Source organism: Bombus vancouverensis, chromosome 5 (assembly GCF_051014615.1).
Source record: "Bombus vancouverensis nearcticus chromosome 5, iyBomVanc1_principal, whole genome shotgun sequence".
NCBI classification, from domain to species: Eukaryota; Metazoa; Arthropoda; class Insecta; order Hymenoptera; family Apidae; genus Bombus; species Bombus vancouverensis.
The window spans coordinates 633787-653038 of NC_134915.1; the positions used below are offsets into that span (position 1 = coordinate 633787).

Consider the following 19252-nt stretch of genomic DNA (forward strand, 5'->3'; position numbering starts at 1 on the left):
GCAAATTAAAAATCATTTTTATATTTAAATAATTTGAATTTTATCAAGTTATAATTTTGTTGTTTTTAATCTAAACCGATAATTATTTCCTCTAAAGATTGGTATAAATTTTGAAATAAGACGTAGGAATGTCGATAATATGTTGTATTATATGATATAGAAGTTTAAATAAAAAAAAAGAAGAAAAACTATAATAAAATATAATTACACAACGAATTGTACAATATTTTCTTTTGAAATAAAAAATATTGGGAAGAAATAACTTGGAATAAGAAATATTCTCTTCTAAACTTTTTTGTCGCAAAAGATTATAAATATTATATACATTTATATTTCAGTAAAATAAACGTTCATCAAAATAATTAATTAATTACTATTAAACATTTCACTCCTCTAAATGTGAATAAAGAAAAAGATGTGTACATATCTTGCCATTTCTACTTCAGACTAAAATTTAAAATTAAACTAGTTGCCACTAGTAATAAGTACATCTGGTAAGTATATATTTAGGTAAGTCACCATTTTCCTGTTAATCGACAGCTATCCTTAGAATTACATGTTCGATGGCGATGCTGATATGTTTTATATATCCTCTCTAGTTTTATAAGTTAGTGAATATTGATTTAATATAATCATAAATAGCAATATAGCTGCTAAAAATATAATTAATTATCAATATCTAATGATATTCTCTTTATCTTTGTATACGGTTGTATGCTTAATCTAATTAAGGATATAGCAATTACTAATTGTTTTTAATTAAACTAAAATTTATATAAGTTACTCTATTTAGATTTAATTATTTTAACAAAAAAACATTCAATCCGTAACGTTAAGAAACATAATTTTAAATGTAAACATAATTTTATTTTATAATGTATGTAAAAGATAACAAACAACTTAATAGTAAAACATATATATATAAAAATATATAGAATATTTGTAAGATTGCAAAAATTATATATGTATGTATAACACAGAGGATTTTAATACAAGTAAACTAATTATGAATAAATCAAAACTAATTTGGTAATTTTTCAACTTTGTATTTACTGTTCTTACCTACTTGTTTACAGTAACAAGATTAATATAGAGGACTGTCAAATTTAAATCTTGGTTAATATTCATTCTATAGACTTTTAAGTACATAACATACTTTATTCAATTTTTGATAAGCATTGCTTCTATAATACAGTAAAAATGATTTGCATGAATTATATAATTATAATGTACAAAAATTTATATACATTGATTTTTTGCAAGATGAATTTTAATTTTTTGTAACTTTAAAAAATGTTTTAATACAGTATAATTTTATGTTTTTCTCAATTACAGTTCATTTACTTGGAAATCTGTTCATTGTATTACAAATACATTATTATTATTATTACATCATTACTCGTTTCTTAATTAAATATTAATATAAAACTATAAAGTACAATATATTATGTAATTACTTTTGTAATTGATCCTAATCTTGACTTCAAAGTCCATTTCTATCATATCTATAATGTTCAATCTAATAACAAAAGAAAAAATATATTTGAATTATGAATAACAATGTTCAATATATTATTTTTTATATTTTTTTTCATATGATATTAAAATTAACCCTAACAACTTCTAAAGTTTTCTGTTACTCACCTATAAAAACTTCTGAATTTATCATTTAATATTTGAATAAAAAGAGAATTAGATAGCAATGAGATAGAATTTAACTTAGTCATATACATTTGGAACAATAAATAATGAATATAATACTTAAATCGTAATATTTTATTTGACTAAGTTTTTGTTCTTATCACATTGAGACCCAACCATGCAATTATATTTTGTAATACCATCTTTATGTATAATTAAATTCTAATGCAAATAATTGTTATAGGTGATAGAAATTAAATTGTATGATACATATATATTTATCAATATTTTTATTGTCAACTGAACAGATAGATTTACTCACTTTAATGATTTTTATCAGTCTATAAAATGAGTAAATCTATCCATGTAGGTATCAATGTGGTAAGCAATGCCATTTATTTCTATAAAAAATATATTTTATATTGTACATCATGCATCATAAGTTGTACAATTATTTAGAAACAATAAACACATAAAATTTCTTATTTACAAAGCAAAAGACAAGTTGTAAAAATAGTCAGAGTTGTAAGGGTTAATATTATAAGTGCAAAACAATTAGCAAATTCTTTTACAATTACAGTTATTGTGGTTCATAGTTATGGGATGATCTGAATTCAGTAAATATGTATAGATGAAAAAATGTACACAATATATTATGCAGACTTTTCTGCTTTAATAAAAGAGAATAGAATCTTCGTGACTGATTTTTAAATGTTACATTATCAGTTTTAACACGTTGATTGCTATACATAAAATATATTATCTATTATTTGTATTTTTGTAATATGTTATTTGTATTTTTACTGTTTTCATATTAATTTTTCATGCTATTAAGTTTATAATTTTAGTGCTTGAGAAGAAACATATTCTTTTTTCTAAATTTTCAGGAAATTTGTAAACATGATATAAATATATAAATAATTCTTGTAAAGAGCTATAATTAAGCATCTTATTGATATAATATGATTTAATTAACTCATTCTGCACATAACGATTTTGTATATTGTACATAAAAATATACGAAATTCAAAAAGTGGAAACGTCATTTATCTAATTATCTAAATAACAGATGGACTACTATGAAAACCATAATCAATATCAAACTATATAAGATCAAAGATATCTTTATGAATATTTTTGCTAAAAATTATTAATGAATATATGAAGAAAAAGAAAATGTAAAATGAAATCCGTGTAACATATTTTGCTTAGACATTTATTAAGTTCAGTTGTTTTTTTTTAATAATTAATTAAATTAATATAAATATAAATGAATTATAATAAATATTTGTAATAATATCTAAATTTTGTATCCTTTCCTAAAATAAAAAGATCAAAAAAAATCTGAACAAACTTGGACATATTGATCGCAAGAAAATATATTTAACATAATTTCAATTGTTTATATGAAACGTATTGAAAATATCACTTATTAATTATTTTAGAATACAACAGATAGGTTCAGAAATAAACTGAATGAAAATTTATTTTACTACAAGTTTCAACTTGTTCAAAAATTGAATTATTATTCTATAATTTGTATCGTTTTGAAATTGTATCAAATTAATTGTAGCTGTACATGTATTACATTGTATATTCCACTAGTGTAATATACATATTGTATATTTCTTTCATCATAAAAAGAATATAATTGTTGCAAACAATTAATATTATACGATCTTGTCACTTTTTCAATTAGCTATCAACGTGTTAAGATTAAACCATAAATTTATATTGATGATCACAAAAGATAACATTTTCTAAGTCAACTGGATTGCACTATCTTTCATCTTTTTGCTCTGTTTCTTTACAGTCTTAACCTTCATAATAGTCTTCCCAGACTTTCCCTTGATTGGTAGAGATTTTTCTTTTAATGATTTCATTTGTAACTTCACTTCTGCTTTTGATAATTTTTTGCTTTTTATACTCTTTACACCAAGCTTGCTGTCTTTTTTAACTTTGGTAGTAGTTTGAATCCCTATACCGGATCTTATACAAGACCCGGGTAGCTTGTACTAGGCAGCAACTTTCACTTTTTTCTTCCTCTTTTTCTTCTTTTTATCATGATGAAGTTCTTGTTTTTTGGCTATACAGGTGCGACAGTACCAATCCTCATTGTCAGCTGGTGGTACTTGCATACCAACACACACCCTATATGATTGAGAATATGTAAATTAAACATACACACAGAAAACATAAATCAACTAAATCTCGAGGCAAAAAAGAATTCTTAAGTTTTAATTATGTCATTTCATCATCGTCTATATTGTAAAGGTAATTGTACTTTGTTATGTTTTTTAAAAAGCAAAGGATAAAGAAAGAAAATAACAAAGTATTAACAAGATAAAATGTGAGGAAAAAAGCGGAATTTATTGGAGGAACAAAAGGTAAAAAAAGTAATAAAAAAAAGAAGTTAAAATAATATAGTGTAAATATAGTGATATTAAAAACTCATATTTAAGTTGTAGTTAAGAAAATAATTTAATAATTAAAATTTTTTATTTCTAGTGGATATGTAATTTTTCTATTTTTAATATGTTCTCTAAAAAAGTAATCTGCTATGGTTTTTTGTATTTCAATTTACATAACATTTTTATAATATAAGAAGAAGTGTTAAAAGATACATAATATTAGAATTGTTTATATTTTTAAGTGTTTTAGTCAATTTGTAAAAAGAAAGGTAAAGATATGTTCATTTATATTAGAAAACAGCCTTTCTTAAAAATTTATGGTATAGCTCCAAATAATTATTGTTTTATCAACATTTACTTACCAATGATACCATGCATCACAATCATCACAACCAACCATAGGTGATCCATCATCTTGGTTACCACATGCAGGACAGAACCAAACTTTATGACCACCTTGATCCTGAAAAACTCATATGACGATAAAAATACAACATACTTCTCTTTTATGATATGTTTGGATAAACCAACCCATCTTTTGTATTTTGTTAACATGTTAACAATATGTTACTAAAAAGATATGTAATGTACATTAAACTCTTAACATATTTAAGAATTGTATCTTATTGTTTATACTGTAATTAGAAAATTGAAGAACTGATAAAAAATATGTGACCAAAGGTACTCAGTAGATGATAAAATTGTTATAGTCCAAAATTAATGAACACTTTTTATATAATTTATATATATATATAAAATAAAAAATATAATATAACAATTGTATATAATACTTATTATAATCTGAATAACAATATTGATGTTATGTATGTATACATATATACGCATTTATATATAATTTTATAATGTTATATATGTAAATACATAATATCTTTAGTAAGCTGAGATATAAATGAAAAGAGATCAAAGTTGAATGAAACTGAAATATTTCTGAATTAAAGTAGATACATAATTATGATTATTAACATTAAACATTATTATCATTAAACTAATGAAATATCTGTTACAAAAATTAATTAAAATTTTTCATAACAAAACCAATACCTTGAAAATAATACAGAATTTATGTAATTACCATACCACATACATATATTTATATCTATCATTAAATGCAACTTATGATTTAAAAGAATAATGTATGCTGATGAATTATGATGAATTATGAATAATGTATGCATGTAATGAACATGAATATAAGTAGGGAAGGAATAACACATTTACACAAAAGTTAAGGTGCTGGTCTGCGGTAATTAAACAAATTTTCACTTGGCCCACAAATATGTTTTATAATAAATGCTCATTTGCAATTTATATTTCAATTATCCAAGAACCAAGTTATCATTAATTTAGAAAAAAATTATTTAATATTTCAGGTGTATATATTTTATTAGAATTAGATATTTATCATATTTAGTACTGAAAGTTTAATTATATTCAAAATGCTTATTGTCAGATACAATATTTGCATGTCTACCCTTATTTGAATCTAATCTATTTAATAATAATTTTTTGTTTCTATATTTAAAAGTAGTACCTATAATAGACAATAAATAAGAAGTCAAATATGAACAATGCACATACAAAGTGAATCACCTAACTTCAGGACCAAAAATTTCTCTATTGTCTTTAATGATATGAAAATATTTAAGTAAGGAAATATTTGTTACAGAAGACTAAATATTATGATAGAAATTTTTTTTAAAGCTATGGTTTTTAAGATTTTAAAGCCACTAACAATGTTTTAAATGATATGATATATTTTTGTTTCTACAACATTGAAGTTGATAGAAAGAAAAATTCATTCATATATAATTTTTAATTTTTATAAAAGATAATTTATAATGTAGAAACATAATGTATGTTTCTTCTAAGATAATTTTCATATCTTAAAAATTGGACTTACTGAAATAGATGAATAAATATTAAACATAGAACACCATAAAATTGTATGAGCTAAATATGATTTTCAATAATATTTCAGTTATTAATATGAAAAATTTCTTAATATCTACACACACTGTTTCTACTTTAGATTGTATTTTTTAAAAATTATTCTCTAATAACCCAAACATTCCCCATAACCCATTCTCTAAATGACCCAAACATCGACATTATGATTTTTTATGATAATATTTGTTTTTTCATAACAAACTCTTCTATCTGAAACATTTTCTTTCTAACACTAAAAATATAGGAGAAATTTTAAATTTTTATGTTAGATAACTCATCTTGTATAAGACGATGCAATGTATAAACATCAAGATATATGTTGTATGTTATAATTATTTAACCTTATTAGCATATAATATAATTATATATAAAAATAATATTTTCATGTTTATTATATGTTATTAATATATTGGTTGCATCAGACTCTTATTACATAAATTAATCTAAGTAAAAGATAATGAAGACTCATTTAAAATATTCTAAACTGATAATTTTAATAAGTAAAGTTACTGTATATATTGGTTTCCATACAAATAGAAATCTTGTGTGTATTATTGTTTTATATAATTTAATTTGTAATAGTTACATATTTCTATCTTCCTTCATATAGTTTTACGTAAAGTTATCTAAATGTATAAATATCCATATATATTAATATCAGCTGTAATATTTATTTGTTTATAAATATTAAAAAGCTTTCTTTTATAGAGGCACAGATAAATATATAAATAAATAGATAGATATAGAGAGAGAATGAGAAAAGAAGAAAAACAATATTTTATTATTATATAAGTTTGATTAGCATATATAATCCGTAATGTAAGAGAAAAATTATTCTATTTTCAATATAAAATAATTTTACATAAAATAATTTTTAATAAACTTTCATTTATCCAGTTAAAGCTTTATTTATCAAGTTTTTAAATTTAATTCAAATGCTTTTTTCACACTCAATTGTCATTATATTTAAACATGAAAATTATAAATTAAATATGTGTATATAAATAAAATTATGAATTATATATATATATTAATATGTTTAAATCACATATATTATTGTTATAAAATATATACGAAGTTTTTTATATTATAAATATATGTTCTTTTTATGTTCATTTATCTATGTATATAGTTACATAAGTTGTAATTGTTATTAAAGGCAGTTTCAAGAAATTTTATAATAGGAATTTAAGAACAGTAAATGTTTTCACATTAAAAGTTGAAAACTTTTCTAATATCATAACCATGATAGATTCAGGCAGAAGCTAAAGACAACGCACAAACCCATATTTCGATAAAATTGACACAGATAGAAAATAGATGATACTTTACAAGGAGTATCTAATGACTTTTGTTTAGAATGGGAATGTACTCACCACAGTAGTGGTTGGTGTTGGGGGCAGCGCAATCCTGCCATTTTCTTTGTCTTCCTTAGCATCATCCTTTTTAAGAGCTGCATCTGCTTTCGTCTCTGTGCCGTTAAAACCGTTCGTTATATTCCTAATTGTTCTGCATGCTATGCTTAATAACGACATGCAAGTTGCATGCAATCAACCAATCCTTTGCTATTTTGTAAACTATTTCATATTTCCCCCTTTCTGTATTATAATAGTTATTCATTCAGTTTTAAGAAACTATAAAGTATATTGTTTATTAGTGTACTTATTCCCTTCTAAAATTAAATTTCTTATAATAGAAACTTTTTATTATCTATTTAAAGATTGTTATCTTTAAGTAAATGCTTCAATTAAATTTGTTCATAAAAAGGTATTTATATATTTTTTAAAATTTTAGCAAATTAAATTAAAATCATGAGTATATTATCTATTTTTTAAAAATTCTAGAGTTATATATAGTTAAGTTATACATTATTATTTCTCTAATGAAAGAAAAGGAATAAATAAGAATAAAAAATAACAGTAAATATATTAAATACTGGGCTTTTTGTAATTTTAAATTACATTTTACTTTTGTGCAAATAATAAATTCATTTATAATTTACTGGCCCCTGTATTTCTTTAAAAATAGGAGATTAATATAATATTGTCAATTATTTACTCATTTTATTCATTATTATATATTGCATCAAGTGTATTGTCTCCATATCACTTATTTTATCGACTTTTATGCAAGGAAGTATAATACTACTTTTACATCTTTAGATGTTTTAACATTGCATGTCATATAAAAACTGTAACTGAATTATATTACAATATTTCTGTTAATTTAGTGTATTTTAAATGTTCTAATGTAGGATAACATATATTATAATATAATGCATACATAGATATGAACTACCAAAAAATTAAATTAAAAGTATTTTTTTTCTTTTTTGCCTGTAATTATTTAAAGAAAACAAAAAAAGAAAAGAAAAGAATAAATTTGGCCAATTGTATCTAATATCAATTCTTTCAAATGCAATATAAAATATCTACTTTATATTGAAAGAGCAAAAGAATTACTGAATTAAAAATGTTTAGTTATATATAATATATGTCGGAGTCAGGTTGGCATTTTGGAGCTTTCTATGAACCTTTACTTATTTTACCGTCGCGAATGTAGCTAATATTTATCAGTACGAATGTGGGCACCACAAGAGGCTATGAGTAATGGCAATAGGATGTTCGAGATGATGGTGACAACGAATTCAGGTTCGATAACGAATCCACGGTCCACGGGGAAATCCTGCTGTCCTTCCATCTCCGACATATATAACATATTATATATATTAATATATATATCAATGCGTGTGTGTGTGTGTGTGTGTGTGTGTGTGTGTGTGTATTGATTTAATATTTTATAATAATCTTTTTTTTTAAATTGATTATATTTTTAATGCCCTGTATATAAATTTATAAAAAATTTCAAAAAAATTCATAAGCACCTATGTTAACTTTCTTCAGTAATCAATATCTTAAAATTATCCCTGTACATTATGTATATAAATAAGATATTAAAATTTAAAAAGTAAAGCATAATGTATTTTATTATTACTGGTCATATATAGAATGCTCCTAGACACTCACCTTAAAAAAACCTAGAATACTATGTTTAATATTTTCTTTTTCTTATAGAAAATGCTGAGCAAAAAGATTACTGGAAATATATATTTGTAAATATATTAAATCTTCCATCTTAAAAGATTAAGAAGGAAGGTTGAAAAACTTTGTATATTATACTTTTTGAATGTTACACATAAGGTCTGAAATTATTATATTTGATAACATGTAATAACATATAAATTTAATAAAACATAATAAATCAACTTCTTATGGAAAATATTGTATAAAGCTTTTAAACAATTATGTTTCACTAAATATAAAATAACTAATATTTTATTCAAATTTACTTTTTATAAAAATAAGCTATGTGCTTATTTATAAAATATTCATAAAAAGTAATAACATTTTATCAATAAAAATTTTTACGTTATTTACAAATTACTTTTAGCAAAAAACTTTTTTGAAAAAAGTTAAAAGACAGGTATCTATATGCTTATTATTAATATGATATAATTGTTCAATAAAATTACTTGTACCAATAAAAATGCCATGCACTTATTTTTTGGTAGTTTATGGAAAATATTAATACACTTACTCAAAAAAGCTTTTAGAATCTGTACTATCCTAAAAAAAGATACATTTGCAATATATTTTATATTTTATTTTCCCTAATATATCACCCAATATTTGTTAAAATAATTTCTCAAACTCTTAATTGTAAATAAAGTTTAATAGAATGTTCAAACCTAATCTATAGATTATTGCATTTGAAACAAAATTGAATATTCCATTTAGAACAATCTAACGATTTTTTTAAAATTTAATTTTCCATGTTTTTAGATAGAAACTTTTGAATCCATCTTTATGAAGTTATACAAGAATATTCCTTTCTCCATTAAGATCAATCTATTTAAGCTACATGAAATATACCATATGTGCATTTGCATTACAGAAGAAAATACTAAAAGAAAAAAAAAAAAAAAGTTTAAAAATCCATTTCAATAGCAGTGTAAGATCAGAAAGGTCTTAGAACTTAGTTTTCTTTAAATTAGTCATTTATAAAATTTGTGGCTATTTAATAATACTTATTATTAAAATATTTTATCATTGAAAAAATGAAAATGGATATTCTCAAAATATCTAATGGAATTAAGTTCTGAGACTTCTTTCAATACAAAAGATTCCACCTAATTGAATGTGATAGAAGTGCTAAAATTTGAAATAATCAAGTATATTGGTAATCACAACATGAAATACGTAACAATTCTAATTTAGGCTATAAAGTTGTTCTACATACACACTTTAGAGACAAATGAATCTATACAACAAAGCAGGCCAAATGAAAATTATACCGTCACCGCAAGTCATGAATGCATAGAAAGTAAAAAATGAAATATTGGGAAGCAGGGTTGTTGGATGGAGTGAAAATGGTATCAATGAATTGAGTTAATCTTTGCATAAAAAATAATCAGCTATATACGTAAAAAATGATTGAGACATTTTATATCTACATGAAATGTTTGATTGAAATTTAAATAAATTATCTGATATATTCTCATTTGAAGTATGTATAAAAACGCAAGAATGTTTAAATATTATAGCAATATTAATCTAAACAAAACTATGAATGATTATAATTAATAAATAATCAATTTAATGAAGGAGGGCTGTCATCTCAGCTTACTATACGAGATTTATTATAAAATAAAATTTTTTTCTCATCTGTGCCACTGTTTATCATTAATTCAAATCGTTTTTCTGTGTATGTACATATACTATTTTATAGTATGCTACATCCTTATGTAACACATATATTTTATATTTTAATATATGCCATAACAAATATCTTAACCCCTTGCGGACTACCACTGCATATGTGCGTTCTGCGTAAACCATCAATTTGGACGAGTAACTCATGTATGCGTTTGACGAAAACAACTGATAGAGCCGAACGACTCATATATATGTCCCGCGTAAACGCGTTCGGCGAAAACAATTGATAGAACTAAAAGACTCATATGTGTGTCATTTTATTTATCCTGTGGAGAATTTGTATATGTACATATGTCTAGAATTTGACATTTATGAACGAAAAGCGTGTCTAAGCAGAAATGAGCACTGACAATTTTAAATGACTATCGCGGCAGCAGCTCGGCCCCACGGTACGGTTGACTTCGAACCGTACCGTCCGCAAAGGATTAATTTGTATGTATATAAGAAGCAATGAATTTAATAAAAAATATAACTATTTTTATTGACACATTTAATAAAATTATATTATATTATTTAATATATATATATAAAATTATATTATTTAATAAAATTTATATTAATAAAAAGGAGGAAAACACGACTTATATCTCAACTATTTCAACTATAAACGAGAAAAGATATGTTAAAATCGATCATAAAAATTTAAGAAAATAATGATTAAAAATGATTATAATATTATTTCTTTTGAATGTGTAAGTTATGACAGCCCTATTATGATTCAATTGTAATTTTATAAAAAGGTATCTGATTCTTAACATATTTGAAATATTCTGAAATATTTGAAAACCTAATTAAATGTTATACTTAAAAATATAACATTTTTATATATTTGAAGTGTATGATTATCATATAAAAATGTACTTACAAAATAATACGGTGGTGGTTGTTGTTGCGTCAGAGGAGGTGGGAGCTTAGGAGCAGGATCAAATTGAGATGGAGGAGTCTCTCTTTGAGGTAAGGCTTTGAAGAGAGATTTCTTTGCTCGAGGAACTGTTGCAAGTGGCACACTAGTAAGATTGGCAGAGAAAGTATCTGTAGGAAGAGCAGGGCTTCCATCTAATGTTCCCTCCTCTGTTTTCTTACTTGCCGACTTTTGCTTTGGCGGCCGCGTTACTAATGCTGATATTTTCGCCAACTCGGGACTTGGTTCTCGTTTCGTCTCATCCTCGGGCTTCTTCAGCAATGTCTTTATAGTTCTATAACACATTTCCCTAATAATAATGTATGCGTTATTAAATACAATGTGTGTGTTTAACATTAACGCATAATACGATTCTTCATACAACAAGAAAACAAACACAACGGAAATCCTTATAATAGCACAATAAGAAAACAAAACACATGAATTGAAATCATCACAAAAAAACTTATTGAAACTAAAAGAAGAAAATTAAAATTATCTGTGAACTTACATTTTCTTCATCGGAGCAGCATCAGGCGTTGGAGGTCTTGGAGAAGCTGTACCTAATTTTAGTGTTATTTTTGGTACAGCTTCTGAAATTTTATCTTCTTTCTATAATAAAAAGAAATTAAAACATTAGTCTCTTAATTTCAAATAATCTCACAAAAAATAATAGAAAAGAAGGCAGTAGAAATATTTATAAAAAGTGACTCTTCTACCTCTTTCTCTTTTCGCTTATCTTTCTTTTCTTTCTTTTCTTTAATTTTATCCACCTTTTCCTTTTTATCCATTTTATCCTTTTTTTCTTTTATTTTCTCCCCTTTCTCTTTGTGCTTTTCTTTCTTATCTTTCTTCTTTTTTAATTTATCTTTCTTTTCTTTCTTATGTTCCTTTGATTTCTGAAAATAAAATTTATATGTAATAATTATTTAATAATAAAACTGATATACATATACTTTTTTATAAATTATTTGGGGAAAATGTTATTTTAAGTTTTAATATTTCACATTATCAGTTTACTTCCAATAAAATTTTGATTTTGATTATCTAAATAAGTCTGTTAAATCGATATTCAAAACTTTGTACTAAATTTTGATTTTTGGAATTTCCTGAATTTAACCGTTTGAAACCAAAAAAACAAAATTATCATTTCAAACATTAAATCGAACATCTTATTTCTATTCGAATTATTTTTAATAGAAATCATTATACAATAAAGTGTATAATTGGTGAAATTCCATCAATTGAAATGAATTCATACCTGATCATATTATATTTGAGTAATTTTAAAAATGTTCATTAGACCTCAAATGACTTCGAGTATCATTTATTTTAACTTATGTATTTGTTTTTTGAATCGAAAGTTCGACTATTCAATAATTAGAAGTTATTTTGAAAAATCTTTCCTTTAAATCTTAATCGCACATATCATTGTTCTTTATTGTATTCAGAGAGTTTGATTCTAAATATAATTTAGTTTTACCGCTATAAGAATTTATTTTTTTCATTCGAAAATTTCAAATAAATCTTGCAATTCTCTTCCTTTATCTTTAGTCTAGAGAAATTATTATATTCTTTGACATTTTTTTACAACATACATATTTTATGCATAAAGTTAATTTGGAAATTAACATCTCAATAAAGTATTAAAAATTTTTAACTCAAATAAAATAAGCAAGTTTATATCTTCATTCTGTAAACTCATTTACAAATATAACAATATGATATAAAAATTACTTAGTAGCTTTAAACTCCTCTGAATAAAATAAAAAAGAATTATCCATAAAATTAGTAAAATAGGAGATGGAATTGTATACAATACAAATACATCAAAATTAGTAAAAATTACAACTTTTATAAACAATATATCCTTAATTATTAAGTTTTGATAATAATTTATGTTTAAAATCATGCTTTAAATCGAGTATTAATTTTGCATGTGTCATAAACATAATGTGTTATAAAATAACTTATACTTTGTTCTTCCCCTTTCTTGGTTGAATCAATGATTTTAATATAACTCATAATTATACATACAGATATGTGATTCACATAACTAAAAACGGCTTAATATACTGAAATCTGTTTGATAAATTTGAATTATTCTTGTTTTAGCTCTTTGTAATCTGCGTATCTAGGCATATCTTTTATTTCTTTACTTGTTTTCTCGTACAATGTGAAGACTGAACTTCAAAAAAACACATATTTTTAGAAAATTTGGAATTTGTGTAATGTACTGCTATATAAATCACCTATAATCTCTTTGTGTCCTCTTAGAGCGGACATCTGAACTTGTTAAACTTACGATGTTCCTTCAAACGGGGACAGCCGAGTGGAAAGGGTCAAATATGTGTTAGATTTGATTTATTCCACTAGGAGTTAAACTGGTTGGAAAATATCTTGTTAACATCTTTTTTCCATGTAAATTTTTGAGCTAATGCATTAAAAAACCCCCGCGATTTATCAAATTTGAAATCAAAATGATTAAAAAATCAACCTCCTAATTTTCCAAATGTCATTTATATGAATATTTATATATATTACAAATGTATAAATAGTAAACACATTAACTTTTATATGTTAACATTGCGATAATTGTTAAAGCTGAAAAAATTTAAGTAACTAGTAAAATAAAAAATTACCTTATCATTTTTATCCTGTTTTTCAATTTTGGGACTTTTTGAAGATAATAACGGCACAATAGGTACTGGTTTAGGGTACATATTTGGTGCTGCAAGTGCAGATGATAAAGGCGGTGCAACGGTACTCGTAGGAACTGGTGGAGGTATCTCTTTGTCCTGTTTAACCGCCTTTGATTTATCTCCTTTTTCTCTCTCCGTTTTTTCGTATTTTGTCATTGAAGGCGTTGCTTCAGTAGAGGAAGGTGTTGAAGGAAGCTTTTCCCGATCGAGAGATTTGGTTCTTTGTAAAGTGGAGAAATCTTCAGATTTTGGTGGTAAATTTAAAAAGCGAGGTGGTAATGGTAAATTTGACATTGCTGGATGAGCGCCACTACTACCTCTTCCTATAGGTAATGGAAATCTAGGAAACATTGGATGCGGTATTAAACCAGGTGCTGGAGGAAATGTGGGGAAAAAAGGAAATGGAAGTGTCGGTGGAAAACTTGGTTCTTTGGAAATCTGAGGTTCAGGTGCCTGTGGTGTTTTCGGTCGATCTAGTATATCCTGTTCTGGCGCATCGTTGATAATCTTTGTCTGAAAAACGGTAATCGCATATCGGCGATGTCTTTCAGCGTCTTCTTCAAGCAATTAATAGTGCTCGCATACACGTACACGCACGCGTGCACTTGTGTTAATATCACATAATGCTATTTCTAAATAAAAGTCAACCTACCTTTTTTGGACTAACGCAATGTTTTGGGCTTCTTGATTTTAATTCCTTTTTTTTATTAATCTTTTCTTTTCTCTTCTTTTTATGATCTGTAGGTGTCGTGGGCATGTTCAATTCCGGAGTTCTTGGTGTACTGGGAGTTCCTGGTGGTGACATATCATCAAACATGTAAACATCTGATCCTGGACTTTGTAAACCAATTAATTCTCCTCCATCTGGTTGAAGGTGGACGTCTGGCGTATGTGGAGTCTTTTTTTCTTCTCGTTTCACATCACTATCATTACGCAATGCTTGTTTATCAATATTTTCATCAATAACTAAACCAGGTGAACTTTCTCTTGAATCAAGTTCTTTGTATTTATGTTGTATGTCTGATATGTCTTTTTCTTTATCCTCTCGTGGTTTTGAAATCTTTTTAAAAATGTTCAATTTTTGCTTATCTGGCTCTGATGGAAGTTTATCAATAGTGTCTTCTTTTTTTTCATTAGATGGTGGAGATCTACCAGTAACGTCGACTAATTTTTCTGGTTTTGTCTTTGGTTGTGTACTTTTTTGTAATTTTGGGCTAATAGCTGTTTTAGGTGATACTAATTTAGGAGTAGATGGTCTGCTTGATGAGCTTGGCATAGTACTTTGTAATTTCCCACCTACTGACTTTAAAGGTTTTAATTTAGCTAATTCTTTCATACCAGCCAACTTTTTAATTTTATTATCGTCTATCTTATCTGGTTTAAATAATTCCTTAGCACGATTCTTTTTCTTATTTTCTTTATCAAGTTTACAATCTTCTAATCCTTTCTTTACAATCTTTTTGGGTTTTTTATCATACTTTAGTTCGGGGGGTACCATAGGATAAGAACTAGGTTGTGACGAATCTGAACAAGTTTGATGGGGGGTTCTTGCTTCAGGTAGTTTTCCTTCTCGAGCAGGCGATAAAAAACCTGAAGTAGTCATCATGACACTATGAATTTCACGTAATGGTCTACCTTCTTCCAGTACTTTTACACGCTTTGTTATAGGGCTTTCAAATGAGACAGGATCTCCTGGTCGCTTAAATACTACTTGTGGTGACATCCTATGAGGAGATACATTTATAGAACTGTTACTTGATGTACCACTATTCAATGTTAAGTCGGATGTTCCATTTAATAAATTTTCTGTTTTCTCTGCTATATATTCTTCTGTAAAATAATGTGAACAATATGTAAATTAATAAAATTTCACTCTAATTGTATAATTTCCTGTTTATTAAAATTATTTGAGATCATTAATTAAATTGATATTTATTTTTCTACAAGAAGTTGAGATACTAAATATTCAATATTTTTATTAGCAATAGTTTGCATGTTAGGTGTAAGCATATCTTAATATACATACAAATTTGACAAAATCTCTTTTTACATGAACAATTACTTCATAGATTATTGATCACGACAATTGTTTATAGATATACTAACTTTTCTAATAAAGCAATGTAGACTAAAATAATATTTTATCCTTATATTTCCATTACATTATGATGATCTCAAATAAAAATAAAATTTTATGTAATAAGAAAAAAGTCTGTCATATTATATATATAAGAATCTAAATATTTCTTATATTGCTTAAGTTATTCATCATTGTAACAGCAAAATAAGATATATTTTATCAAGATAGATTGTACGAAGAATTACAATCTACATTTATGCAAAATTTGACAGTTTTGATGAAATTCTTTCCAATTTTCATATCTAAAAAGCAAAACATTTGAAACATTGGGTTGTAAATAGTATAGTAAATAATAGTAATAGTAATAAATAACATAAATAATTTTGATCAAATAAAGAAAAATATTGAGTTTAACCAAACTTACTTATGTTACAACCCAATATATAAGCAAAATAAATTTCTTTATGTTCATTTCAATGCTTTATCTTTACTTAAAAGCTTTCTTTGGTACAATCAATACATGTGGTTGAAATAACTTGTTGTGTTTTTAAAAGGTTATCCTGCATTTCAGAAATACTTTATTAGGAGCTTTATCTGGGGTTAAACAATGACATTAATATGAATATAAAATATTTTGTTATTCAGTTTTAAAACATTATATGTGTATTTATATGCGAGTAATAATTTACCTTCAGTATCAGGAAACATGGCTGGTAAATGTTCATGTACATGTACTGGCCTTGTTACAACTTCCCGGCTTCCAGGTTTCAAAAAATTTAGATGATTTTCTCGTTGAACCGGAAATTTTGGTACTGTTACAGGACATGGGACAGAATCTACATTTTTTATATATTCTGTTAACTCTTGTATATCAATATTCATATGTCGAAATGCTAAACCTAAATCATCAAGATTTGCTTCTGTTCTTCCCACTGAAAAAACATTTAATATTATATTTAAAATGAAACTACTATGATTTAACTTTTATATACTGCGTAATTATTTATAAAGCCAATAGAACTATCTTGATATTGTTTAAAACTTCAATTAAATCTCTGTAATATTTTAAAAATACTTACAGATTTCTGCATATTGATGAGCAAGTCTTGAAATTTGTAAAATATATTCTTGCATAAGATCAACCATAAATTCTAATGGTGTAGAATTGATTGAATGCCATCCAATCGTTTGACAAATTTGAGCAACCACCATTTTTAAAACACTCCTACTATATTCTATTGACATCTTCAACTGAAAAAAATAATACAAAATTATTAATTATAATGGAAAGTAGCAAAAATCGATAACTGAAAGAACATTACTAGAACTTTATAGTTTAATACAGATATGTGTCATCTTTTAGTAAAATAGTGAGATTCAATAAATTATTTTCATTAGATGTAAAAATGATTTAATATGAAATTTTGCTTTCACTCACCAATGTAAAAGAAATTATATAAGTTCTAATTCTTTCGTTTATTAATATAAAATATCTACATACATTTCTATTCTACTACTCAGCTTCATTTAGCACTTCGATGTTAAGTCATGCAATTCATTTTGATAATAATACACGTTTCATTTATAATGTACGTAACACAATGAATGTAGAACGAAATCCGTTTTTATTGCTTTCACATTTTTTAAATGTATTTTTGCTTCTTTATAACCATTGATGCACATTATACACCATATACGATAATGGCGGATAATTTCTTTAGTCATAGAAGTAAAAAAGATAGCGTCGTCTTAGTTGTATTTGACTCATTTCTGTTAAAGTATAAAATCTAGCCAGACTCGAGTATTAAAAATGTTCTATCATTATTATTACATTACTTGTTACATACATTTACATCGATTTTATTACACGAATATAATTTTATGTAACCACAAATTAATTCCATAACAAATTTGACAAAAAAAAGATATGATTTTTACTAAAAGTTATTTTCTTTATTACAAAAGAAATATCAAGATGTTATATTCCATATTTATTCACTTTTATTCAAATCACAAGATAATATCATCAATCACAATACATATGCATTTCGATATTTATTAAATCCACAGACTAATAAATGGAGAGATGATTCTATTGTAAGTGTAACTAAGTACAGAGATAGGTATCTTACATACTCTAATATCACGACGAATAGATATATCTAGTACAGTTTCAGTCCTTTTTACAAAGTAATATATGTAAATGTAAACAAAATTTTTACTCGGTAATATAGCATAATATATTTATCTATATCTTTTGTATAATGGAAAAATAAAATTGAATCGTTAGTTCCGTCGTTTTATTAAACAATACATTTTTAGTAATAATTATTAGAAATATGAAAAAATTACTTGTTAAATAATAATTTGTGTAGCATTCAATAAATAGAAACGAATAATTGCTGCAATAATAATCTCAATCCAGAAAGAAAATTTTAAGGTAATACCTATATGTATGTAAGAAATATATATTACTTATGTAAGTAATATATGATTCCTAATATCAGATACCTAATATAAATATTACGCAAATAAAAGTTGCTCATATATCGAAATTATAAAAGAAGCCGTCCGAAAATTGAGTCGCGAACAATCAACATGGAAGACAAGAAGTTCACATTCTGCGCATGCGTGATATGCTATGAATGTTTTAAACAGAGACAGGATTCTCTACCCACCTCTATCTGTCTCGCAAAAACGAGAATTTTGTTGTGTTTTCCCTAGCGAGTGTCACAACCCATTTATATGATGAACATAGGGATATCGTATGAACC

The 19252-nt window shown here is 25.2% G+C and overlaps 1 protein-coding gene across 7 annotated transcripts; it reads right to left on the reverse strand.

Moving 5' to 3' along the window:
* Nucleotides 1-1137: 1137 nt before the first annotated feature.
* On the reverse strand, nt 1138-18582 carry Taf3 (TBP-associated factor 3). 7 transcript variants are annotated; one of them, XM_033333403.2, is made up of 11 exons: nt 18326-18582; nt 17558-17729; nt 17168-17410; nt 15051-16228; nt 14339-14911; nt 12416-12595; nt 12208-12308; nt 11661-12006; nt 7397-7491; nt 4415-4515; nt 1138-3792 (listed from the first exon to the last, which is right to left on the reverse strand). In XM_033333403.2, exons 1-11 carry the CDS (start codon nt 18380-18382, stop codon nt 3728-3730), a joined length of 3111 nt encoding a protein of 1036 aa, XP_033189294.2. In that variant the 5' UTR covers nt 18383-18582; the 3' UTR covers nt 1138-3727. The 7 variants fall into 7 exon arrangements, with proteins under 7 accessions (XP_033189294.2, XP_033189295.2, XP_033189299.2 ...); XM_033333404.2 differs by having other exon boundaries at nt 11661-11991; nt 18326-18578; XM_033333408.2 differs by lacking the exon at nt 18326-18582 and adding an exon at nt 17980-18310.
* Between the last annotated feature and the right edge of the window lie 670 nt (nt 18583-19252).

Excerpts from the sequence above, each read along its gene's own strand:
- Taf3 (XM_033333403.2), bottom strand. The coding sequence starts at position 18,382 with ATGGAATTAATTTGTGGTTACATAAAATTATATTCGTGTAATAAAATC. Across the intron at positions 17,730-18,325 it reads GTAATAAAATCGATGTAAAT|TTGAAGATGTCAATAGAATA; the intron begins GTATGTAACAAG and ends TATTTTTTTCAG. Across the intron at positions 7,492-11,660 it reads AACCACCACCGTATTATTTT|AGACGAAAGCAGATGCAGCT; the intron begins GTAAGTACATTT and ends TTAACGGCACAG.